The following is a 24,329-nucleotide window of genomic DNA, read 5'->3' as shown; positions in this document are numbered from 1 at the left end:
GTTTATTCTGTCAATCAACAAATATTTGTGGAGGGCCTGCTATGTACCAGGTACTGTTTTATACTCACAAAAATTAGGGGATATTTCAAAATGAATATGAATCGATTAAAAAAGCATTTGAATTTTTTTATTATTAAACAAGAATATCAGAAAAGCAAACAACAAGTCAAAGAAAGTTGTTCAATTATGCACATTAGATGCAAAACCAACTTTTATTTCACTGGTGAAAATGCACTATAGAAAAGGCTGAAAGTACTGGAGTATCTGCATGTTCCCTGGTCTCCTAATTTTTGTGAGCAGTGTGTGTCAAGATACAAGGAAAATTCAGAAAGATTAAGAACCCGCTTTTTTTTTCCCATTAGCATTTTAGTTGTAAAGTAGGGGGAGACATTAAACACATAAACAGTAAAATGAATAGAACACAACAAATATTTAGAGTACTTACTCTCTGACAGATGTTACACACATAATTTTTAATCCTGGCAACAAACCTGTGACAAACTACTATCGTTATCTCCACTTTATAATGGGAAACTGAGGCACAGAGAATAACCAACATCTAGTAAATGGTGGAGCTAGGATTTGAACCCAGATAATCTGGCTCCAGAGTTTCTGATTGTGATAAACGCTATGAAGACATCAGAACAGTCTGATTAACTGGTTCTGTTTATCTTCATACCCCATACCCATTTCCTTGTTCCCTGCCCCCATGGTCAACCATTCTCGCAAGGCATTTTCCAGCTTTCTAGTACTTGCCAGTGTATCAGGGTGAAGTAATATCTCATTGCTGTTTTTTTTTATTATTGTTTTAGAGAGAGAGAGAGAAAGAAGCATTAATTTGTTGTTACATTTAGTTGCGCTTCATTGGTTGTTTCCTATATGTGCTCAGACCAGGGATCGAACCCACAACTTTGATGTTTCAGGAAGATGCTCTAACCCAGTGGTTGGCAAACTCATTAGTCAACAGAGCCAAATATCAACAGTACAATGACTGAAATTTCTTTTGAGAGCCAAAATTTTTTTTTTTTTGTATTTTTCTGAAGCTGGAAACGGGGAGAGACAGCCAGACAGACTCCCGCATGCGCCCGACCGGGATCCACCCGGCACGCCCACCTTGGGCGATGCTCTGCCCACCAGGGGGCGATACTCTGCTCCTCCGGGGCGTCACCCTGCCGCGACCAGAGCCACTCCAGCGCCTGAGGCAGAGGCCAAGGAGCCATCCTCAGCGCCCGGGCCATCTTTGCTCCAATGGAGCCTTGGCTGCGGGAGGGGAAGAGAGAGACAGAGAGGAAGGAAGGGGGGGGTGGAGAAGCCAATGGGTGCCTCTCCTGTGTGCCCTGGCCGGGAACCGAACCCAGGTCCCCCGCACGCCAGACCGAAGCTCCACCGCTGAGCCAACCGGCCAGGGCCGAGAACCAAATTTTTTAAACGTAAACTATATAGGTAGGCATATTCCTTATGGAGGTAGCACCCACACATGTGGTATTTTGTGGAAGAGCCACACTCAAGGGGCCAAAGAGCCACATGTGGCTCGTGGGCCACGGTTTGCCGACCACTGCTCTAACTGACTGAGCCACACTGACAGGGCCTATCTCATTGTTCTTTAATTTTTTTATCTTAATTTTAATTTTTTCATTTTAGAGAGGAGAGACAGAGAGAGAGAAGGGGGTGAGGAGCGGGAGGCATCAACTCCCATATATGCCTTGACCAGGCAAGCCCAGGGTTTCAAACCAGCAACCTCAGTGTCCCAGGTTGAAGCTTTATCCACTGTGCCACCACAGGTCAGCCTGTACTTTTAATTTTAATTTGCATGTTTCAATTTACTAAGCATCTCTTCATAAGATTGTTAGCTTTTTGGATTCCTTCTTTTGTAAAATGGCTGTTCATACTTTATAATTAGGGCTGATGTCTTATTCTTATTGATATACAAGAATTCCTTGTATGTTCTAGATGTCTGTCCCTTGTCCATCCAGGAATTGCAAAAATCTCCCACTCTACCATCTGTATTAACTGTGTCCATGGCATTCTTTGTTATTTTCATATGATCAAATTCATCTCTCCCTCTTTTGCTTTAGAATTTGTTTTTGAAATTTTGTTTTAAAAATCCTTTTCTGCCCTGGCCGGATAGCTCAGTTGGTTGGCACATCATCCTGATAGGCAAAGGTTGCAGGTTCAATCCCCGGTCAGGGCACCTGTAGGAACAGATCAATGTTTCTCTCTCTCTCTCTTTTTTTTCTACCTTCCTATCTCTCTAAAATCAATCAATAAATTTTTTTCAAGATTTTTAAAAATCTTTTTCTAGCTTTAGATTCTAACAATATTCTCTTATAATCTCTTCTAGTAAACTCATAGTTTTATCTTTCACATTTAGATCTTCAATCCACTTTTGAATGTGGTATTAGCTAAGGATCCAGTCACCCTCACCTCCATATACCGAGCCCATTTTTCCAACACCGTCTACTAAAGAACCCATCCTTTCCCCATGGAATGGCAATGCCGCCTCGATCATTTATGAAGTTCACGTACACACCAGACATACCTAGGTCTGGTCTCTGAGCACCGTGTTCTGTCCACTGGGCAACTTATCAGTTCTTCCACCAGTATCACGCTACTTCTAGATTATGGCATATTCAAATGACAGGAGAAGGGCTGTTTACAAAAGTGTAGACAGATCACAAGGGATATCGCATGACCCGCAGGCTAGTGACAGTGCACGGGGGCGGGGGGGGAGGGAGTATTACCACTCCTAGGCCTGACGGGTAAAGGAAGGACGGAGTCACTGAAACAGAAGCCTGTGAGGAGAGGGCACTGTGGATCTGTGCCCTTTTGTTAACAGACACAGCAGTCCCAGGTGATCGCTTAGGAGGGATCTAGGAGGATAAATAGCGTCATTTTACTCTTCTTTCGCTTCCATCTTCTGCTGGAGTTTCCCATTGACTAACCCAACAAGAAAGAGAGGGTAAGAGAAACTAATCAATGCAGGCAATACAACCTCAGACCGAGGGCACCCACATTTTAGGAGGCCCCAGAATTCCCTACTCAATGTGGGCCTCCATTTGTACTCATGTCCAGGTCTCCACAAATATTTGAAGCAGGCTTGAATCCCGGCAGCCACCTGGAGCCCAGGGCAGGGTGGAAAATGATGGAAGGATGTGAGATGCCCAGCCCATCATAAATCTTGTCTAAGAGCAAACCCTGACAGGCTGCTTTTTCGGGGTTATTGGAAGAGGCTTCTGGTAGGAGGTGATTTCCAGGCTGTGACTGGCTGCTACGCATCCCTCCCCACCATCTCCTCTTTCCAGATGGTGCTTCAAGAGGCAGCTTGTGGACTTGGTGATGGAGGGGGTGTGGCAGGAGCTGCTGGACAGCGCCCAGATCGAGATCTGTGTGGCTGACTGGTGAGTGAAGAATGGCAACCCACCCCCAGAACCAAGCGTAGTGGCAGCAGTTCTGTATAAGGGGCTCATTTCATGCCCCCATCGATGCCATGGGCTGGCCACTGTTACTGTGTCCCCTTCATAGTGAGACTGAGAGAAGTGATGCTCCCGTAGTTGCAGAGCCAGGGAGGGGCAGAGCCTCGGTGATCCCACAACACCCTCTGCCCTGCACTCCTCCCCACCTTCTTCCCCGCAGGCCAGGGGGTTGTTGACAAGGGGGCCACGGATTGGCTTGGCCTGATCTGAAACAAGGTACCTCACTTCACCTACTCCATTCCCATCACCTTCAACTCTGCCCTGACCCTAAAGCCTGAGAAAGGTTGGGAGCATTGTGCCCTGAGAACTGAGGCTCTGAAGGGGCAGAGGTGGGCCATAGGCACTGGCTGGCTTCAGAGCTTGTGGGTCTATGATGAGCTCCTCTCCAGAACGGCCAGCCTCCTTCACAAAGCACTGACTCCTCTTCCCTCCAGCTCTTGCTCCTCCACAGAAAATCCAGTTTCTTCCCTGGTGTTCTGACTCCTCCCTAGAGCATCCAGGTTCCTACTCCCTTAGGTTCCTCTCTGGAAATACCAGGTTCCTCCTCCCCCAGGCTGTGGCTTCTCCCCAGGGCACCTTATTTGCCCCTCCCCCCTACATACACCGCAGTCTCCAGAACCCACCCCAGGAGTGCCCAGGCTCCTCCTCCTCCAGTCTCTTCCCCCTAGAATCCCCGACACCTCTCCTGTGGGGTGTGGGTGTGTGCAGTCCTGATCGGAGTGCAGGGAAGCCTAGCCCTCAGCTTCCCTCCTCCCAACCCAGAGATTGGATGGGTGGTGGGGGCATCAAGGATCACCCCCACCTGGCAGGTGGGGTGCCCGAGAGAACTGCGGCTGCATCTACCGGCTCCGGGTCCGCCTTCTGGACGTGTACGAAAATGAAGTTGTCAAGTTCTCAGCCTCGCCCAATCCGGTCCTTCAGTGGACTGAGAGAGGCTGCCGACAGGTGGGTCTAGGCACACCTAACCTCTCACTCTGCTCAAATTCCCTTCCCAACCTGCCTCACCACTGGGTATCTATAACAGTAACAGCTAACAATCCTTGAGTCCTTATTACATCCCAGGGAGGCCCTGTTCCAACCTTTCCCTATTAATTCATTTCATTAGTACAACAACCTAGTTGTTCATTCAATAAACATACATTTATCGAGCACCTACTATGTGCTGGGCAGTGCTCTAGGTGCTCGAAATGCAGTGATGAACCAAAGTCCTTACTCTATTCCTATTCTAGAGGTGAGGGAACTGAGGCACAGGAGGTCACGTGACTGACCCAAAGTCACACTAAAGTGTGCAGGGTCTGATTCAAGCCCAGGATGGCACTCAAGCCTGTGCTGTCAAAATCATCACACCTCAGTTATCAAAGTAACCTTTCAGGTGATCTTGTGTGTCCACTCCTGCTCTCCCACCATCCAACACAGACTCACCACCCAGAAAGATCCCATTACAAAGTGAGTCAGATCACCAGTCTCCCCTGCTTGTAACCCTCCCACGGCTACATCTCAGAGTAAAAGTCAAAGTCTTATCACGCTGCTATAAAAGTAGATGAAGTACGGATCCATGCTACAACATGGATCAACTTTGGAAACAGTTTATTAAATAAGGGGCCAGGCACAAAAGGTCACATATGGTATGACTGCATTTATAGTAAATGTCTAGAATAAGCAAAGCCATAGAGACAGAAAACAGGTAGATTAGTGGTTCCCAGGAGCTAGGGGGTGGGAGGAATTGAGAGTAATGGCTAATTTTTTTCCCCCTGGGGTGATGGAATGTTCCAGAATTAGATAGTGGTGATGTTTGTGTCACATTGTGAATGTACTAAAAACCACTGAATTATAGTTTTAAATGGCTCATTTTATGTTAGGTGAGTTGTAGGTCAATTAAAAAGAAAAAGCACAAGAGATTAAAAAACAAGCCAAAGTCCTTCTGTGGCCCAAAGGCCCCACACCATCTGCTGATTACCGTATTTTTCGCTCTGTAAGACGCACTTTTTTCCTCCCCAAAAGTGGAGGGGAAAGTGCCCATGTGTTTTATGGAGCGAAAAATACTGTATTTTATTAAATATTTTAACACACCATTTGGTTCAGAATTTTTTTTTTCCTCCATAAAACCCTAGGTGCGCCTTATGGTCAGGTGTGTCTTATGGAGCGAAAAGCACGGTCCCTCCTTGACCCTATGTCCTCCCCTCACTGTGCTGTCACTTCCACCTCAGGGCCTCCGCCCGGAACACTCCTCCTCCAGATCCTTACATGGCGTTCTCCCCTACATGCTGTGTGTTCAAATGTCACCTCAGCGGGGCCTTTGCTCACTCACTTCCCAACCCCGCCCTCCTACAGAATTCCCGCTGCCCCTCTCCCCTCTCTCTCCAGTATCTGGGTCCCCTACGAGAGGGTCAGCTCCACCAGGGCAGGGCTTTGTGTTGCTTTCCTCACTGCTGTATCCCGCCCCTAGAGCAGGACCGGCATCTTTTTTGGAGTACTGTATCTGTCCAGCTGGTGGAGGAAGAAGAGCCCCCAGGTCCTCACCCTCTCACTGTCCTTCCCCATGCAGGTCTCCCACGTCTTCACCAACTTTGGCAAGGGCATCCGATATGTGTCTTTTGAGCAGTATGGGAGAGACACACGCTCCTGGGTGGGGCACTACGGCGCCCTGGTTACCCACTCCAGCGTGAGGGTCAGGATCCGCCTGTCCTAGCCCAGCAGCCTGATCAGGCCTTTCAGGACCTACTACCACCTGCCAGACATCATTGGTAATCAAGCGCAGCTTTGTAGCCAGAAGCCAGAGGATGCCTGGGGCACTGGACATCCCGTCCGGCTTGTTTCCAGCCAGCCTCCAGCAAACTTGTGGCTTCTGATTCAACCTGGTGGCCCACATGCTGTTCAAGAAACCAGGGATCCAACCAGGCTGTTCACAGCTTCTTGAACCAGGAGGGTTCAAGGAATAACTGAGACTTTTACTTTGCCTGCGAATTGTTTTCTCGTGTGTGGATGTCAGCTGGTACATTGAGTCAAAAAACAAAGGCCAAAACAGGATTGTTCATGGGGAAGCTGCCGACAACCTGGGACAGGGACTCTTACTGGAATGTTTCCAGGTTAAGCTGACTGCTGCCAGGGAGCAGAGGCCAGTCGGAAAAGCCTGCCCTTAAGGGGACCAACAGGGGCACCCAAGGGAACCCTTTGTTCTTTGGGGGAGTCTCTGGGATTTAGCTGTGGGGCCCATGTGACATCCTCCAGCACAATGCCCCATCAGCACCCCCCCACTGGGCCAACTGGCAGTGTTTCTTGCAGAATCTGAGACCAGGTTTGTGCTGTGCCCTCCACCCACACCTCCTGCCTTTGCCTCAGGGGCAGCTTGCCTACTATAGGGCAACACCCTCTTCTCCACTGGAGCCCGCTTGCATACAAACTCCAGGAGCAATGCGTGCTGTGAAGGAAAGCTCTCCTGTCCCGACTCCCCTCATGTCTCCTGCTCTTTCCTCAGGTGGGCACAGCCACCAAACTAGCTTAATAAAACTGGTGCTAAACATGAGATGATAGGGGACTTGTCTGTAATCAATGCACCTATTTGGCTCCAACTCTGATCCTAAAGCTTTGTGGGATGTTTTCAATTGTGAGAATTTAGAGAATTTAGGAGGCGTGTTAAGCACTGCACTGGAAATGAAGGTGGGCTACAAGGCCACACTGGGCAGCTCTGATGCCAGTTCTCAGCGTTGTCCCTACAGCTCTCAGGCAGACACCATTTCCAGTGCCATTTAGTCCAGGAGGAAACAGGCTCAAAGTTTAATAACCTGCCTAATGTTACCTGGCCAGTAAATAGGGAAGGCAGGACTTGTACCTGAGTCAGGCTCCAGAGCCCAAGATATGATATAAGCACAGCTCCTAATCTTAAAATCTGACATCACTGCCTGACTGGGCTGTGGTGCGTGCAGTGGATAGAGCGTCAGACTGGGGTGCGGAGGACCCAGGTTCGAGACCCCAAGCTCGCCAGCTTGGACCCAAGGTCGCTGGCTCGAGCAAGGGGTCACTCAGTCTGCTGTAGTCCCCTGGTCAAGGCACATATGAGAAGTCAATCAATGAACAACTAAGGAACCACAACGAAGAATTGATGTTTCTCTCATCTCCCTCCCTTCCTGTTCCTGTCTGTCCCTCTCTCTGACTCTGTCTCTGCCACACACACACACACACAAAAAATCTGACATCACCACGCATATGATCAGGTGAGGGTAGTATTACTTTCAGGACCATTTTCCATGAGATGAAACTGGCCCATTAGGGGGTAACAAACTCAAAGTCACAGCACAACTTAAGAGGCAGGAGCACCCCACATTCAACCCTTCCTCAACGCCCCTCATCGCCACCACTATAATTACTGCCATTTTCAGGAGGAAGCTTGAGAGCTGGGCTTTCCTTGCGCAGGCACGCAGACCTACAGGAAGGGGAGCCAGGTCTCGGTGCTGCCGCTGCACTCCAAACCTTAAAACAGACTAGCCATCCACGTGTTCATGGAGTATCTAATCTTCCCCAAACCTAACAAAAGGGATGCTGTGAGTACAGAAGGAAACAGAGGCCCAGAGGGCAAGTCAGTTGCCAAGACCACACAGACGGTGAATACCAACTGAGGTGTACACATCATAACCACAGGCTCTGTGTTTATTGTAACCCCTTCCCATCAGGTGGCAGTGCAGTGCACTATCCCAGCAGAAGCAGCCTCTTGTACCAATTTTCTACAAATGGACACCAAGGGGCACCTTTCTCTAATTCACAGCCAGGATCCCTATGGGCCACTGGTGGTCCTGATGGGAGAGGTGGGCCCAGAATTTGAATGAAGACCAGCTGTTTCTAGAGCTGGCCTTGCTTCCGGAGGATACTGCAGGAACCCAGAGACAAAGGTTCTTGTTCTGTGTAAACCCCAGCACACTGTGCCCCTGGTGGTCACTTCTTCTTCTGCACATGGCCACAGTCATACTTGCCACGCACAACCTTGAGCTTCACACCAGGCAGGTCCTGGGTGCGGCCACCCTGCACAAGCACAACATGGTGTTCCTGCAGGCTGTGGCCCTCTCCCGGGATGAAGCAGACGGCCTCGCGGCCTGTGCTGAGCCGCACACGGCAGCACTTGCGGTTAGCCGAGTTGGGCTTCTTGGGTTTACGAATGAATGTGCGCAGAACCACGCCCTTCAGCTGTGGCCGGCCTTCTGTGGGGCCCACAGTTGGAGGTGGCTGCTTCAGAGGCCCCCGGCGGTGCATCTGATTCAGGGTGGCCATGGGGCGAGTGGCCCAGAGCCGAGGTGTCAGGGGTAGGCCTGGAGAGACACAACCAGTAGGACAGAATGGGTGTTATCCCAATGAACAGATAACAATATTAGACTCAATTCTGGTCTTCTAGACACTGTTCCAAGCACTTTATAAGCTACCTGTTTACATCTTGGGGAACTAATAGATAACAGGATAAACAACCTTTATTGAGCAACCACCATGTGTCAGGTTCTAGTTTAAGCATTTTACATGAATTACCTGACTTTATTCTGCAAAGAAGGTACTAATTTTAGTGCTGTTTAAACAAAATAATAAAACAGCCTTGCCAGTTGGCTCAGTGGATAGAGCATTGGCCCAGCATGCAAACATCCCAGGTTCAATCCCTGGTCAGGGCACACACGAGAAGCAACCATCTGCTACTCTTTCCCTCCCTGTCCCCTCCTCCCTCGAAACCAGTGGCTCAGCTGGTTCAAGTGTTAGCCTCAGGCACTGAGAATAGCTCAGCTGATTCAAGCACTGGCCCTAAACAGGGTTGCTGGATGGATCCTGACTTGTCTATCTCCCCTCCTCTCACTTAAGAAAAAAAAGAGGAAACAGGCTCAAAACATTCACATACCACAGTGTATCACACCAAATTAACTCATGCTATCTCCACAGCAACTTCACTGGGTATTCTAGGGAGGTGTTACTCCTCCTCCTCCCACCACACCCTCTTTCACACCCTGTGAGCAGATTCTGTTAGCTGAACTTTCAAATACATCTTTTCTCTCTCCTGCACTGCACCCACTCTGGTCCTGTCCAACCTCTTCACCTGTGTCCTCCTCCCAGGCTTTCCCACTCCTATCTGCTCCAACATGCAGCCAACGGGACCCTGTGGACACCAAGATCAGATCACATCCTTCCCCTACTCAGAGCCCTCTTGTGGGGCCAGCTCACTCAGGGTAAGAGTCAAAGTCCTCCCAGGAGGCCCCACATGGTCTGACTCCGGTACTTTCTTGACCTTGTCTCCCTACTCGCCCCCTTGCTCACCCACCTGCTGCTTGTGTCCCCAAACACACCAATAGAAAGGAGACTAGTGTGGCTGCACTGTAGTAAGAGGAAAGGCAGGTGGGGGAGGGAATATATTTCCAAGGCAGACCCACAGGATTTGCTCATCGATAGATGTAGGACGCAGGAAGACTCAAAGATAAATGGGTTTTGACCTGGCCAGTGGCAGCAGATAGAGCATCATCCTGGAGCACCGAGATCACCAGTTTAACCCCAGCAGATCCCGAGGGGCGCTGGATTGACTCAAGGTCACCAATTGGGTCCAGTCAAGGCTCAATCCCAACAGTGACAGCTCGACCCCGAGGGCACAGGTTTGAGTCCCAGTCAGGGCAGGTATGAGAAGCAATCAATGGGAGCACAACTAAAGTTGAACAATGAGTTGATGCTTCTCTCTCTCTTGCTAAAAAAAATAAAAAATAAAAAATAAATAAAAATAAATAAAAAAAAAGATAACTGGATCTCTTCAACAACCATTCACTGAGCAGCACCTGTTGCATATTGGCCCCAATAATGGAGACACGGTGGTGACTGAGACAGCCCTGGACCATGCCCTCTAAAAAGTTCCCAGTTTAGGCTTTCAGGTCCATCCTTTCTTGTCACTAGTATAGGACACCAAACTTCACTCTCCCCTCTATATCCAGGGCAGGTCCTGGCCATACTGTCCATTTCCCCATCTCTTTTGTCTCAAGTTACAGCAGAGTCCTTAAAGGGGAAGAGACATTCCTAGAAATCTCTTCTTAGTGCTGTGCCCTTTAGCAAGACTCTTCATGTTTGTGTTTCAGTGTCCTTCATAAATAAGCACAGCTCCCTGCTGAGCACCATGTGTGAGAGGCTACCATAAAACCCACATGTCAGCTGCTCTGTCTGTGTAGTAGCCACTGCTTCACTAATAAACTTCCTTTCACTTTAAAAAAGAAAAGAGAGGCCCTGGCCGGTTGGCTCAGCAGTAGAGCGTCGGTCTGGTGTGCAGGGGACCAGGGTTCGATTCCCGGCCAGGGCACATAGGAGAAGCGCCCAATTGCTTCTCCACCCCCCACCCCCTCCTTCCTCTCTGTCTCTCTCTTCCCCTCCCGCAGCCAAGGCTCCATTGGAGCAAAGATGGCCCGGGCGCTGGGGATGGCTCCTTGGCCTCTGCCCCAGGCGCTAGAGTAGCTCTGGTCGCAGCAGAGAGACGCCCCGGAGGGGCAGAGCATCGCCCCTGGTGGGCGTGCCGGGTGGATCCCGGTCAGGCGCATGCGGGAGTCTGTCTGACTGTCTCTCCCCGTTTCCAGCTTCAGAAAGAAAAAAAAAAGAGAAACCTGCAGGTCAAGTATCCCAGATTTCCCAGGCAGGATGCAGGCCTATCTTGGCCAGCCTTGTAATCCTTGGTGAATGGCAAATAGAAGGTGCTTAATCAAAGTTTGCATAGTGAATAAGTGAATGAAATACCTCACAACAGGCATGGCTATAAGAACCATTTACTATTTGTTAAGGGAGTAAGTTCATAAATAAAGTGTCCTCTCAATGCCTGGCACATACAAGGTTGTTGAAAAATACCAACTGAATAAACGAGATAAAAGCCTTGCTTGGATGTCTAAACCACGGCAGGTATTTAGCCAATACAGCAGTTCCTGAAGCATTAAGTAACAGCCCTCAATGCAACTACTTCTCACATCTTGCTTTTCCACTCCAAGCTCCACCAAAACCCATCGTGCACCCATCCTTGATTTAAAACCCTAATTCCCTCGGGTCTGTGGCAGAGGCAAACAAGTCCCAGAGGAGATAACCCTCATCCAGCCCCATCTCTGCGGCCCAAGACCCCCACTTACCATAACTTATGGACGTGTTCAGGCCACGGAGAAGGCCAGACCAGGACATCCTGCAGCCTAGGGTGTCCCTGTGTTAGGGGGATAAGAAACTTAAAAAGAAGGAGGGAAAAGTGGCCGTAGTCAGGCAAGGATCCAAATTCTCCCTTTCCCGCTCTCGGGACCTTCAGGTTAAATCTAAAAAATTTCCTCTGACGCTTTGCTCTGCGCCCAACCGCCCCCGCCTACATACTGGAGTAAAGGGAACTGAAGAGAGGACCAGAGGCGTTTGAAGGACCCCAGGTCGAACTTACCGACCCCACAGGGTCTGCAGACACGCAGGGTCCTCCCTCTACCACTTCCGGGGGTTAGCCGGCAGGGACTGGCTGGTTCTGCCTCTTACGTACACCACAGGGGCGTGGAACAGACTACGATTGGGCAACGACACAGTCAATCTTGGCCAACTTTCCTCATTGAACCGTTTTTTGAGATACGGGACGGTTCACCTCTTCCAGGGGTCTGAGTGGCTCCTCCCAAGGAGGGCGAACGCTTTGCTATTGGTCTAAACGCTGGAGTGGCGGGACGAAGGGTGTGTGTCTCCTAATCCCCACCCCGACCAAGATGGCTGCGTCCATAGCGCGGCGTTTGTGGTCTTTGGTGCCCTGCCGAGGGCTCCAGCCCAAGCGAGGTTGCGTATGCATCCAGAGCCCAAGAAGAAGTTTCACAACCGAGAGACGAGACCGGAACCTCCTGTACGAGCACGCGCGCGAGGGCTACAGCGCACTCCCTCAACTTGACATGGAACCGCTGTGCGCATGCCCGGAAGAGGCCGCGCGCACCCTAGAGCACCGCAAGGGGGAGCTGCGGCCGGACGATCTGCCGGCTATCGTGAGTGCGCTTGCGCGGGTCAGCGGTCTTGGGGCTGTTCGCTTTACGGACGAATGGGTTTGCAAAGCACTCGAGCACCGGACGGTCTTATTGCAGGAGGGTTAGTTCTTTCCCAAGTATAGCCAGTATTGTGTTTGACTCTCACGGATGTGCCAGTTGTCCACGGAGTGCTAAAGCCCTATTATAGTCCTATTTCGTTAAGCCTGCTGGGTATCTCCTCTGCGCTCGGAACTTGGTGCCAGTGTTCTCTGTGCTTCAACTTCCTGCCAGGCTTATCCTAAGGCCAAATCCAATGGCAAAGAGGGGACAGGGATGTGAATCTGACTAAAGTGGGAGAGTGGGAGTGGTTCTTGCCTTTGAAGAGGTGGAGCCCTGCATCTGCCCCACGCAGAGCGGGCAGTTAAATAGGGTTATTTAATTAATGAACAGATATTTAAGGAGCACCTATACATGTTCCTGGTGTTGAGAATAGGTGGTAAATAACAATAAAATACTTAGCACTCATGTAATACTTTTGGGGGAACAAGAACCAGAGTCATCATACTTCTAGGCCCTGCTGAGGTGCTGAGGAGGGCGGGGAACCCAAATCCTTGCAGCTGTCTCTTGGACTCCCCTACCATTTTGTTCTAAGTGCTTTATACATATTAACCTCATTTAGCTTTTTCAACAACCCTGTGAAGTATGTGCCATTATATTCCCCATTTTATCAGAGGGGAAACTAAGTTTCAGAGAAGTTAATGAATTTGCCCCAAATCATGTAACTGGTAAGTGACATGAGAATTTGGCTCCAGAAGCCAGTCTGAACTACCTCACTATGCTTACTCATGATCAAGACAATCTGAGTTCATAGTCTAGTGAAAGAGAGATATTTAACATACAATTAAAAACATATAGGCCCTGGCCAGTTGGCTCAGTGGTAGAGCGTTGGCGGTGTGTGGACGTCCCAGGTTCAATTCCTGGTCAGGGCACACAGGAGAAGCTCCCATCTGCTTCTCCACCCCTTCCCCCTCTCGCTTCTCTCTTGCTCTCTCTCTTTCTTTCTCTCTTTCTTTCTCTTTTCCCCTCCTACAGCCATGGCTTGATTGGAGCAAGTTGGCCCTGGGTGCCAAGAAGAGCTCAGTTGCTGAGCAAGGGAGCCAACACCCCAGATGGGCAGAGCATTGCCCCCTAGTGGGCTTGCCATGTGGATCCCGGTCCAGGCACATGCAGGAGTCTCTCTGCCTCCCCTCCTCTCGCTGAATTAAAAAATATATATATGGGATAAAGCGTCGACCTGGAACACTGAGGTCGCCGGTTTGAAACCTTGGGCTTGCCTGGTCAAGGCACATATGGGAGTTGATGCTTCCTGCTCCTCCCCCTTCTCTCTCTCTCTGTCTCTCTCTCCCTCACTCCTCTCTCTCTAAAAAATCAATAAATAAAAAAAAAAATATATATAAAATTAATCCCTGGTAAGTGCTGTGAAGACAGAGTAGAGAACACAGTACTGGAAAGGCTTCTCAGAGGAGGTGGCATTAGGCAAACATCTGGGATGAGTGAGGTTAGTGAGGGGAACGGGAGAAGAGTGTCCCAAGTAGAGGGACCAGCAATGGTTTATTAACAATTCTTGTACTTACTAGATGTGATGCATTCTTATGTTTTGTTATATTCTATTTAATTTTAAAAGTGCTGGCTTTGACACCCATTATCAAAAAACCAGAAAATAACAAGTGTTAGCAAGGATAAAGGGAATTGGAACCCTCTGCATTGTTGGCAGGAATGTAAAATGTTACAGCCACTATGGAAAAACAGTCTGGCAATTCCTTCAAAACTTAAACATAGAGTTACTGCCCTGGCCAGGTAGCTAGTTGGTTAAGGCGTCATCCTGATATGCCAGGGTTGCAGGTTCAATCCCTAGTCTGGGCACATACAAGAATCAACCAATGAATATGTGAATGAGTGGAATAACAAATCGATGTTTCTTTCTCTCCCTCTCTCCCTTCTCTCTCTCAAATCAATAATTTAAAAACACATAAAGTAAATAAATTAACATAGATTTACTATGTGATCCAGCAATTCCACTTCTGGATATACCCAAAAAATTGAAAGCAGGGACTTGAACAGATATTTCTACTCTCGTTTTGATGGCAGCATTATTCACAACAGCCAAAACTTGGAACTAACCCAAATGTCCATCAACAGATGAATGGATAAACAAAATGTGTTGTACACACACACACACAATGGAATATTGTTCAACCTTAAAAAGGAAGGGACTTCTGGCCCTGGCCAGTTGGCTCAGTGGTAGAGCGTCAGCCGGTGTGTGGAAGTCCCGGGTTCGATTTCCGGCCAGGGCACACAGGAGAAGCTTCTCTACCCCTCCCCCTCTCCTTTCTCTCTCTCTCTTCCCCTCCCGCAGCCAAGGCTCCATTGGAGCAAAGTTGGCTCAGCTGCTGAGGATGGCTCCATGGCCTCTGCCTCAGGAGCTGGAATGACTCCAGTTGCAACAGAGCAACGCCCCAGATGGGCAGAGCATCACCCCCTAGTGGGCATGCTGGGTGGATCCCTGTCAGGCACATGCGGGAGTCTCTTTACCTCCCCACTTCTCACTTTAGAAAAATGCAAAAAAAAAAAAAAAAACCCCGAAAACCCCAGTGACCAAAATGGTAAATTTGATATATTTTTACCATAATATTTTTAATTTTTATTTATTCATTTTTTTTTTTAGAGAGGAGAGAGAGAGAGGGAGAGAGAGAGACAGAGACAGAGAGGAGAGAGAGACAGAGAGAGAGAAGGGGGAGGAGCTGGAAGCATCAACTCCCATATGTGCCTTGACCAGGCAAGCCCAGGGTTTCGAACTGGCGACCTCAGCATTTCCAGGTTGATGCTTTATCCACTGCGCCACCACAGGTCAGGCTATTTACCATAATATTTTGAAGTGCTGATTTAGCAATCCTAAAATAATTTTATTACTCACTAGTGAATCATATCCCAAAGCTTGAAAAACACTTCTTTAGGGCATAAAGTGTAAAGAGGAATATGGCATGTGGTTTTACAGGCAATAGCAAGGCATGTGATTTGTTCCTGGGGACCCTGGAGCTGTGGGTGCTTTCAGGTGGGAGAGGAATTGTGTAAGAACTCCGGTTGGATTGGAGGGGGGTGAGCCTGAAGGCCGGGAGGCTCGCACAGGGATCCCTGTGGGAAATGACAGGATCTGGGGTGACCAGGAGAAGGGGAGGGAGTCGGGGAGGACAGGTTTGATGGATGTTCACAAGGCAGAAAGGACAAGACATGGTGTCTGGCCTCATGGCTGGGCTAGCTTCCAGGAGGAGGTCCAGGGCTTTGGGGTGGGGGACAGGAGTTGGTGAGCTGTCCCTAAGGAGGAGAAGCAGATTTGGGGGAGATGTTTTACCTGGAGTAACCCTTCATGGTGAACGTGAAGTGTCCAGGGAACATCCAGGAGGAGCTACCAAATGAGTAGCGACCTGTGGCTCACCCTCCCCTTCAGGTTTCCAGCCCCAGGACAGGACAGTGTCAATACTATTTTGTTGAAGGGAAACTGCTCCCAGAGGGCCTGTATGGCAGTATGTACAGTGACCAAGAAATGAGAGCTGGGCGTGGTCTCTCACCCCTCCTGACCCCACGTTGGAGAGTGCAGGGCTCGCTGCTATGGCAGCCCCTAGGAGAGATGCTCTTTTGCTCTCACTCGGGAGTCAAGAGTTGAGTGCTGGCAGGGGCCTCAGCTCCATGTCCCTCAGCTCCAGGTCCTTTCATCTCCTTGCTCTGTGTCCCTAGGATGTTGTCCTGTTCAGCTCTCCTTAGGGTCCATCATCCAATCCAAGGGGTCTGAGAAGGAGAACATCAGATGTCCTAGGACTGAAGGGAAGGAGGCAAGAATGGCTTCCGGAGGCAGTGAGGGTCACCCCACCTCTGGTCCAGGTGGCCAGTGGGGTGAGGCTCCAGCCAGAGGGGGCAGAGAACAGTGGCTGCATCACATCTTTACCTGCTGTGTCCACCCTAAGATCGCGACGTGGCAGGAGCTGAGGCAGCTGCAGGAGCAGATCCGGAGGCTGGAGGAGGAGAAGGAGGCCGTGGCTGAGGCCGTGCGAGCCCTGCTGGTGAGGACAGGGGTCCTAGGTGTGTGTGTGTGTGTGGGGGGGGGGTCTCTGGCTGCCCCTTTTTTTTTTTCTGACTGCTTTTAATGAGAAACCCAACTTAAGGAACTTGAAGGATGTGGACATTCATGACCTCACATAACAAGCTGTCCGGGACCTGGCTGGATAGCTCAGTTGGTTGGAGTGTGGTCCCAAAGCACAGAAGTTGCTGGTTTGATACGGGGTCAGGGCACATATAGGAACAGATCTATGTTCCTCTCTCTTTCTCTCTCTTTCTGCTTCCCCCTCTCTCTCCACCCCCCCTTCCATCCTCTCTTGATAAAATCAATTTAAAAAATTAAAAAAAAAACTGTCCAGGGCCCAGTTGATAAATCAGTGGCTCCCCAGCATCCCCAACCCGGGTTCTTTCTTTCTCTCTCCATTCATGACTTCACTGTAGTGAATTACCCTCAGTTTTCTCCTCTCACACTTCCAAGATGGCTGCCACAGTACAGTGGCTCTGCTAGAGGCAGAAAATGGGACTTCTCTGGCTTGCGTGCCTTTTCCAAGAGCAGGGAGACCCGTTCTGGAGCCTCCAGCAGAGTCCACTTCTCGCGGGCCCAGAAGCCCCAGCCCCACCCCCCCCACCCCAGCCGGCAGCCAGAGGCAGCCTCAGCCGCCCACATTCCCTGAGCTCCAGGCTAACTGGGAGGGCAAACTGAGTCAAGGTCCTATGGAAAGAGGAAAGAGGGCAGGTGAGTTTGAATTAGACAGCCAGCAGTATTTGTCCAGAGGACTCAAAAATAGTCATAAAAGTAATAGCAGACATTTATATACCAATCCCTGTGCCAGGCACTGTTCTGGGTGCTTCCCTCATTCTCCATTCTCAGAACAATTCTGGGACAGGGACAGTACAAACCCAATTCTGCAGCTGTGGAGACGGAGGCCTCAGGAGCGAGGAAGTGGGAGAGGCAGGATTTGCATGCAGGCATTGGGTTTGCTTTTCACCAGTCTGCATGAAGGTCTCTCACAACACCGATTACATCTCCCAGGGACCTACTGCTGTATGTGTGCCAGGACCTGGGCCACATGCATCACAGGGGCAGCCCATGGAGGCAGCACAGGTGATCTCAGTGGTCAGTGAGTGCCAGTGCATCTTCTGAGGGAAGCCATGCAACAGACTGCTGGGGAGGTCCTGTTGTCATTCCCATTTCACAGATGCAGATATCAAGGCTCAGAGAGGGGAAGAAATTTGCGCAAAGGCACACAGCTGGTCATCACCCAGCATTCAGACCCAGGTGTGTCTGATTCCTTCTGCTGCTCAGCATCATAGAGTATCAGAGTATCATCAGAGCCTGACCTGTAGTGGCACTTGGTCACAGACCTCCAAATACATGCTCACAGACTACCTTTCCGAGCCTCAGTTTTCTCATCTACAGAATGGGGTCACATTGGTGCCAACCTTGTGGAGTAGTTTATGTAGAAATAGGATTGTGTGAGAGCCCTCTGCATGGAGCCAGGCACAAAACTCCCGCTTTACTGGCAGAAACTGAGGCATTAGTCCAGGAGGGGCCCAGCCAGGCATTGGCAAAGCAAGGAACTCAGATCCCCTGGCCCTGTTTGACCTTTTAACCTTCCTCCTCCCCGCCCCAAACTTTGTCAGCCTAATCACCCTGTCTGTCTCTTCTGTCCAGGTAAGCCAGGACAACAATCAAGTGCAGCAGGTACTACTCGGAGTTGATGTCCTATCCCTGGTGGGCGGTGGGCAGCAGGTCATATCAGTCATGATTCCTCCATTGTATGTGACTACTCAGACAGGATTAAGGAGAAGACAAAACCAGGCTCTATTGATTCGTGAAACTGAAAATTGAGTTTCAGGTACAGTTGCATCCAGGTCCTGGCTCAATATTTGGTTCTGTTTCCCTCTTATTCCCAGACTAGCTTTCCCCCTTGGGCGAAGGGAGGCAGGGTCAGGTACAAAGAAAACCACTTTGCTCCAGCAATAGTCCTGGGGCGGATTCTTATAAGTTTGGCTTGTGTCGTGTGCCTGTCTTTGAGCCAATCACTGTGGCCAAGGCAATGGAATATTCCAGTAATCTAGGCCTGAGTCCTGTCCCCATGGACATGCCATGTGAAGGCGAGGGAAGAAGGTAGGTTTCCTAAAAGAAATTAAGGATATTGAGCCAGAAGAGGAGACAACAAATGTCTACCACAAAGGTTCTGCCAGCAAGTATCCAGGTCAGACTGGGTGAGGGACTCCCTGCACTGTCTTGGACTGACCCTGCTCATCCTACCCCCAGGATCCCCACTATCAGAGTTTGCGGACACATGGCCGGGAGCTCCGGAAGCAGCTCATGCTCCTGTACCCCAAGGAGGCCCTGCTTGAGGAGCATTTCTACCTGCGGGCGCTGAGGCTGCCCAACCAGACCCACCCAGATGTGGTAAGCTTCATGCTGGGCAGTGGGAGGCCAGCGGCCTGCCTAGTACCACATCCCTGGTAATGCCTCTGTCTCCCCGCAGCCTGTCGGGGACGAGAGCCAGGCCCGAGTGCTGCACACAGTCGGAGACAAGCCAGGTAGGCCACATTCAGGCCCGGGGTCCCCAGGCTGGGGCAGGGCGTCTTGGGTCTGGGGCTGTGCAGACATCTGTAGGAGCCCAGGGACTGCGGGAGGTGGCTCCATTGTTCGGCCTCTCTGGGCTCCCGCTGAGGCTTTCTCGGTGGGCTGTGCTATTTTCATTCTCTCTCCCCCACCTCAGCAGGCGCTCTCACCCTGTGTCTGTGTGTGCCCCTGCGTGTATCTGTCTGTCCGTCTGTCTCTCTTTGGCCGCATCTCTCATAGGCTTTTTCTCCTTGGCTTTCTGTGTGTCTCCCTCTCTCTGATGCCCTCTCCCTTCCACCTAGTGTCTCCTTCTCTTTCTCTCTCTTCCTTTTCTGCTTCTGCCTTCCATCTCTTTATGGCTCCCACCTCTCTCTTCATCTTATTCCCTCTCTTTCTCTTTGTTTCTCTGTGTGTGTCTCTTTCTCTCTTTTCTCATTCTTCCTCTCTCACTGCCTTTCCTTCCCGCTGTCTCTCTGATCCTCTTTCTCTCTGTCCCAACCTCCCCCTTTACCCTATTGCTTTTCATCACATCCAGCTTTCTCCTTCCAACCCCGGGGCCACCTGGAAATTGCTGAGAAGCTCGACATCATCCGTCAGAAGTGAGTTCCCTCTCTGCCCCTCCCGCTCAGTCTTTCCCTCCCCAGCAGCTGGCTGCTGGCTCTGCCTCCCCCGGCCCAGCGTGGGATATAGAACCACCAGGGCCACGCCCCACTTGAATGTTTGATGCCTAGTACCGTTTGGCAGCTGGGCCTCTGCCCCAGGGTGCATGAGTCCCTCTGTGCCCCCCTCCCAGCTCTGGCCCACGTGTCCCTGCTGGTCTGCCCATCTGTCTCGCAGGCGCCTATCCCATGTGTCTGGCCACCGCTCCTATTACCTGCGTGGGGCTGGAGCCCTCCTGCAACATGGCCTGGTCAACTTCACACTTAACAAGCTCATCCACCGGGTATGGACCAAGGGTCGGGGGGCTGCCGGAGGGGGTGACATTGAAGCTGAGCTCAGAAGACTCAAGGCAATGAGAAGGAGATGTGACCTCTGTTCCAGTCACTGTTTTCAGAACTTTATAGGTATCACTGACACATTTTATTCTATGGCAACTTAATAAGGTGGGTGCTAGTATTATCCCCACTTTAGCAATGGAGAAATTAAGGCCTGGAGAGGGGAATAAGTAGCTCAAGGCCTCACAGCGAGTGTGGGCTCCAGGCTAGAGCCTGTACTTGTAACCACCGCATTCACTGCTTGCCTGCCACATAAAGGGAGCGTTGGGAAAACATGGCACCCATTGAAACTAGAGGGGTCCTCAGGGGCTGAGTACCCAGGACACTAGCCATGGTGAGGGTCTTGGACATTACCTGCAGAGCAATGGAAGGTTTGAAGCAGGGGGTGGGGGACGTGATTGAATGACACCTCTGGCTGCCCACTGTGGTATGATCTGAGTGTGGAAACCATGAAGAGGGTCCCCGTGACAGGGACACCAGGGCCTGGGGCCAGCTCCAGGCCCCGCTGCTCAGGCCTCCCTCAATTTCCTCTGAACCGGAATGGACTGTGAAGTGACAAGGAGGTATTATTGGCCCAGCTACAGTGTCCCTTCAGGCCTGAGCTGAAGGGCTGGCGGGGTCCTGGCTGTGCTCACCCCTTCCCTTCCCCGCACAGGGCTTCACCCCCATGACGGTGCCAGACCTTCTCCGAGGAGCTGTGTTTGTGAGTGAGGGCTCTGTTTTCTGTGCCAAGCTGTGTGCCAGGCTTCGCTCTGGCGGGCCCCAGACAGGGAGACCAGTCTGCTTCTCAGGAGGCTGCCCTGGGGCTGGCTTGAGGTGACAGGATGGAATAAGGAGGCCAGGGCGATTCCACATGCTTCTGGGGGAGGAGCAGGGGTTGTGACTGCAAAATGGAGGAGGCTGTGGTTACCTGTCCCCTGACTTCTGTATCTTGGCCTCCTCAGGAAGGCTGTGGGATGACACCAAATGCCAACCCATCTCAAATTTATAATATTGACCCCTCCCGCTTTGAAGACCTCAACCTGGCCGGGACAGCAGAGGTGGGGCTTGCAGGTGAGCACCTGCCTAGGGTCAGGTGGGTGGTGAGGACACTGCCAGTGTCCTCAGAGCAGGAATTGTAGGGGACAACTTGGAGCATCCTGAGGGGTGGCGATTGCCTGCCCGGGATATCTCAGCAACCCCAGGGCCAGCACATACAGCTGTGCAGGTCGTTTACTGCACAGCTGCACGCTGAGCATCCAGCCACATGCTCTGACATGAAGTTGTGTCTGCCAGAGGGGATGACGTTCCTAATCTTCACAAAAGTTTCCTACGGATGAAGGGCGGCCCTGGCTGACCCATCCTCCCCCTCTCCTCCCAGGCTACTTCATGGACCACTCTGTGGCCTTCAGGGACCTGCCAATCAGGTGATGATGCCCAGTTCCTGTAGCCCTTATCCCTACCTGTGACACTGTCTCCCCCTCCCTTGACCTCATCGCCCGTTTCCCCAGGATGGTTTGTTCCAGTACCTGCTACCGGGCAGAAACAGACACGGGGAAGGAGCCCTGGGGGCTGTATCGAGTCCACCACTTCACCAAGGTGGGCAGAGCAGGGACTCGGGGGAGGCACCCCGACAGCCCAGGTCTCCTGACTCCTGTGCCCCCTGCCCTGCCCCAGGTGGAGATGTTTGGGGTGACAGGCCCTGGACTGGAACAGAGCTCACAGCTGCTGGAGGAGTTTCTGTCCCTACAGATGGAGATCTTGACAGAGCTGGGCTTGCACTTCCGGTGCGGATTGGGGAAGGGGGCTGACGCAGAGGGTGAGGGGAGAGAGGAGGTAGATGCTGGGCTGGTGCTCCCCTGTTTTGAACATCTTCCCCACTTTTCCCCTTGCCCCCTTTTTGCTGCATTAGGACTATCCATAGGCTATCTGTCTGCCTAGCGATCTCTGAAGTCCTGACTAGGGGCATGAGACTATAACTGCAGCGTGAGGAGCGCAGGGTGCCCAAGGTTGAAACGCAGGCCCCATCCTTCCTATTGCTTCCCATCCCTGGAGTGCTGGCTCTCCTGTGGTCCCAGCCAGTTTCTCACCACCCAGGGAGAAGGGAGGACACGGACACACCCCTTCCCTTTAAGGGGATGCCTGGATGTTGGAAACCTATTTCCCCTCTCACCATCAGTCACATGAAGCTTTCAAAAGACGCTGAGAAATGTGGACTTTCTGGGTGACCCATTAGAGAACTTTGGGATGCCATTATTACAGATGGGGGGACTGGCCTGGTGAGCAGCCTGGAAACACAGCCACGTACTCTTCCTCCTCCCTGGCTTCCTCTCCCATCACCTCCTTGCTCCTCCGGGACCTTCCCCATCACTACCTCCTGCCTCAAGGAGGTGTCCCCTTTGCCACTATCTCCTTTTTTACTTCCATTGCCCACAGTTTTAGCTACCTTCTGTCACCTCCATTTTTTCTCTCTCCTCTTCCTCCCACCCTGGCCTTCGCCTTGTCTCTCTCCGGGGCTCCAGGGTCCTGGACATGCCCACCGAGGAACTGGGCCTCCCTGCCTACCGCAAGTTTGACATTGAGGTCTGGATGCCAGGCCGGGGCCGCTTTGGCGAGGTGAGCCCCTGCCCCAGTGGGGACACAGGGTCAAAGGAGGACAACACTGGCTCCCACAGCTGATGCTCTCGGCCCACCCACCCCCCCCTCCAGGTCACGAGTGCTTCCAACTGCACGGACTTCCAGAGCCGCCGCCTCCACATCATGTTCCAGACGGAGGCTGGGGAGCTGCAGTTTGCCCACACCGTGAGCGCCCACACTCCCACGCCACAGACCTCAGCCCCTCCCCAGGGCCAGCTGCACAGGCCTCGGTCTGAGTATGCCTCTCTCCCAGGTGAATGCCACAGCCTGTGCTGTCCCCCGCCTCCTCATCGCCCTCCTGGAGAGCAATCAGCAAAAGGTGAGGGGGCCGAAGGGTCACACTCAGAGGGGCAGAGGGCTAGTGCAGTGACAGCATCCTGAGGCCTGCTCTGTCCCCAGGATGGCTCGGTCTTCGTGCCCCCTGCCCTCCAGCCCTACCTTGGCACCGATCGGATCACAGCCCCCACCCATGTGCCTCTCCAGTACATCGGGCCCAACCAGCGCCAGAAGCCCAAGCTCCCAGGCCAACCTGCCTTGAGCTGAGGACTCATCCTCATTGGCCATCAGGGTTGTCACTACTTGGAGCTCGGGACCTTCAACCCCTGGGACCTGTTGTCCTGAGCCTGTCCTGACATCTGTATTCCCTGTGTCAGCTTCATCCTTGGGCCTGTGGACTCCAGGGTCCACCTCTCCTCCTTCCTTGTTTCCTCAGAATCAGTCAGTGACCCTGTTGTCGTTGGGGGTCCCAACCTGTATTGGGAAGCAGGATATCTAAAGACTTGAAGGCTTTAGGGATGGGGGGAGGAGAGAGGCTTCCATGCCTCCTTCCTTCTTCCCTCAGTGCATAGCAGAAGGTCCCCAATAAATGGTCAGAACAATGTCCTTTGTGGATCTTTGAGTAAGGGTCCTGGCCGACATGCAGTGGGTGCTGGGCAATTGCTCAGAAGTGCTAACTCATCAAAGGGGCCATGGCTGGAAGTACCCAGCAGCTCCCCGGGCACATGGATGGTAGCTTGGAGACCACCGGAGAACTGAGGATGCCAAGGCCTCCCTCTTTGGGACAGTGGCACCTTGCACTGACCCATTTCAACCTCACCCCTCGGTCCCCATCTCCAGGTAGGGGGCCAATAGGCAGCATGAAAGGCAAAACCCAGACTTGCTCTTTCCCTAGGTGTGCCCATCACAGCACATGGAGCCACCTTCCCAGCTCCGCAGGCCACAGCCCGCAGGTCTTCGTTTCCTCTTCCAGTCTCTGCAGACCCAGGCAGCTCCACCTTCAGATATTTCCAGACCTGCCCTCTCTCGTCCCCAGCTCCTCCTGGTCCTGTCCACCACTCTCCCAGGTGGAAAGTCGTGCAGCCTCTTTGCCGTCTCCCTGCTCCTGTCCCCCACACACAGCCAGAGGGACTCTGTGACACCGACATCAGGGCGTGTCCGCTCTGCTCACAGCCCTCCTGTGGCTCCGGCTCACTCAGGATAGGACCGTCATCACTGTGGTCCACGAGGCCCCACACGATCTGCTCCCTGCCTCCTTCTTCAACCCTCCCTGTCTGTGTCACGCTCTGGCCATCCCAAACCCAGGCCTTTGGGCTTGCTCGTCCCCTCC

General features: G+C 51.7%; 3 protein-coding genes across 6 annotated transcripts in view; 2 read left to right on the top strand and 1 right to left on the bottom strand.

The window, feature by feature from the left end:
• LOC136381052 (F-box only protein 17) overlaps positions 1-6,996 on the top strand; it is a 32,571-nt gene extending 25,575 nt beyond the window's left edge. For 2 of the 3 annotated variants that reach the window (XM_066349388.1, XM_066349387.1), the window contains exons 4-6: positions 3,303-3,398; positions 4,283-4,418; positions 6,019-6,996. In XM_066349388.1, the coding sequence (XP_066205485.1) occupies positions 3,303-3,398; positions 4,283-4,418; positions 6,019-6,162 (376 nt within the window). In that variant the 3' untranslated portion in view covers positions 6,163-6,996. The remainder of the gene's footprint in view (positions 1-3,302; positions 3,399-4,282; positions 4,419-6,018) is intronic. The other variant, XM_066349389.1, reaches the window with a different exon arrangement.
• Positions 6,997-8,099: 1,103 nt separating this feature from the next.
• MRPS12 (mitochondrial ribosomal protein S12) lies at positions 8,100-11,820 on the bottom strand. The gene is made up of 2 exons (XM_066348616.1): positions 11,579-11,820; positions 8,100-8,770 (listed from the first exon to the last, which is right to left on the bottom strand). Exons 1-2 carry the CDS (start codon positions 11,625-11,627, stop codon positions 8,400-8,402), a joined length of 420 nt encoding a protein of 139 aa, XP_066204713.1. The 5' UTR covers positions 11,628-11,820; the 3' UTR covers positions 8,100-8,399.
• Positions 11,821-11,893: 73 nt separating this feature from the next.
• SARS2 (seryl-tRNA synthetase 2, mitochondrial) lies at positions 11,894-24,260 on the top strand. Of its 2 annotated transcripts, none has more exons than XM_066348613.1 (16): positions 11,894-12,442; positions 16,441-16,536; positions 18,207-18,236; positions 18,813-18,953; positions 19,033-19,087; positions 19,648-19,711; positions 19,950-20,055; positions 20,763-20,810; positions 21,052-21,160; positions 21,468-21,513; positions 21,598-21,685; positions 21,764-21,873; positions 22,609-22,702; positions 22,796-22,888; positions 22,977-23,042; positions 23,895-24,260. In XM_066348613.1, exons 1-16 carry the CDS (start codon positions 12,176-12,178, stop codon positions 24,201-24,203), a joined length of 1,722 nt encoding a protein of 573 aa, XP_066204710.1. In that variant the 5' UTR covers positions 11,894-12,175; the 3' UTR covers positions 24,204-24,260. The 2 variants fall into 2 exon arrangements, with proteins under 2 accessions (XP_066204710.1, XP_066204711.1); XM_066348614.1 differs by lacking the exon at positions 23,895-24,260 and adding an exon at positions 23,123-23,869 and having other exon boundaries at positions 11,898-12,442.
• The last annotated feature ends 69 nt before the right edge of the window (positions 24,261-24,329 follow it).

Source organism: Saccopteryx leptura, chromosome 9 (genome assembly GCF_036850995.1).
Source record: "Saccopteryx leptura isolate mSacLep1 chromosome 9, mSacLep1_pri_phased_curated, whole genome shotgun sequence".
NCBI classification, from domain to species: Eukaryota; Metazoa; Chordata; class Mammalia; order Chiroptera; family Emballonuridae; genus Saccopteryx; species Saccopteryx leptura.
The sequence above is the reverse complement of the archived record's forward strand: the minus strand, read 5'-3'. Positions and strand labels throughout refer to the sequence as shown.

Coding starts and splice junctions, on each gene's coding strand:
- MRPS12 (XM_066348616.1), bottom strand. CDS start 11,627: ATGTCCTGGTCTGGCCTTCTCCGTGGCCTGAACACGTCCATAAGTTAT. Junction 8,771..11,578: donor GAACACGTCCATAAGTTATG/GTAAGTGGGGGT, acceptor GTGTCTCTCCAG/GCCTACCCCTGACACCTCGG.
- SARS2 (XM_066348613.1), top strand. CDS start 12,176: ATGGCTGCGTCCATAGCGCGGCGTTTGTGGTCTTTGGTGCCCTGCCGA. Junction 16,537..18,206: donor AGGCCGTGCGAGCCCTGCTG/GTGAGGACAGGG, acceptor TCTTCTGTCCAG/GTAAGCCAGGACAACAATCA. Junction 23,043..23,894: donor TGGAGAGCAATCAGCAAAAG/GTGAGGGGGCCG, acceptor CTCTTTCCCTAG/GTGTGCCCATCACAGCACAT.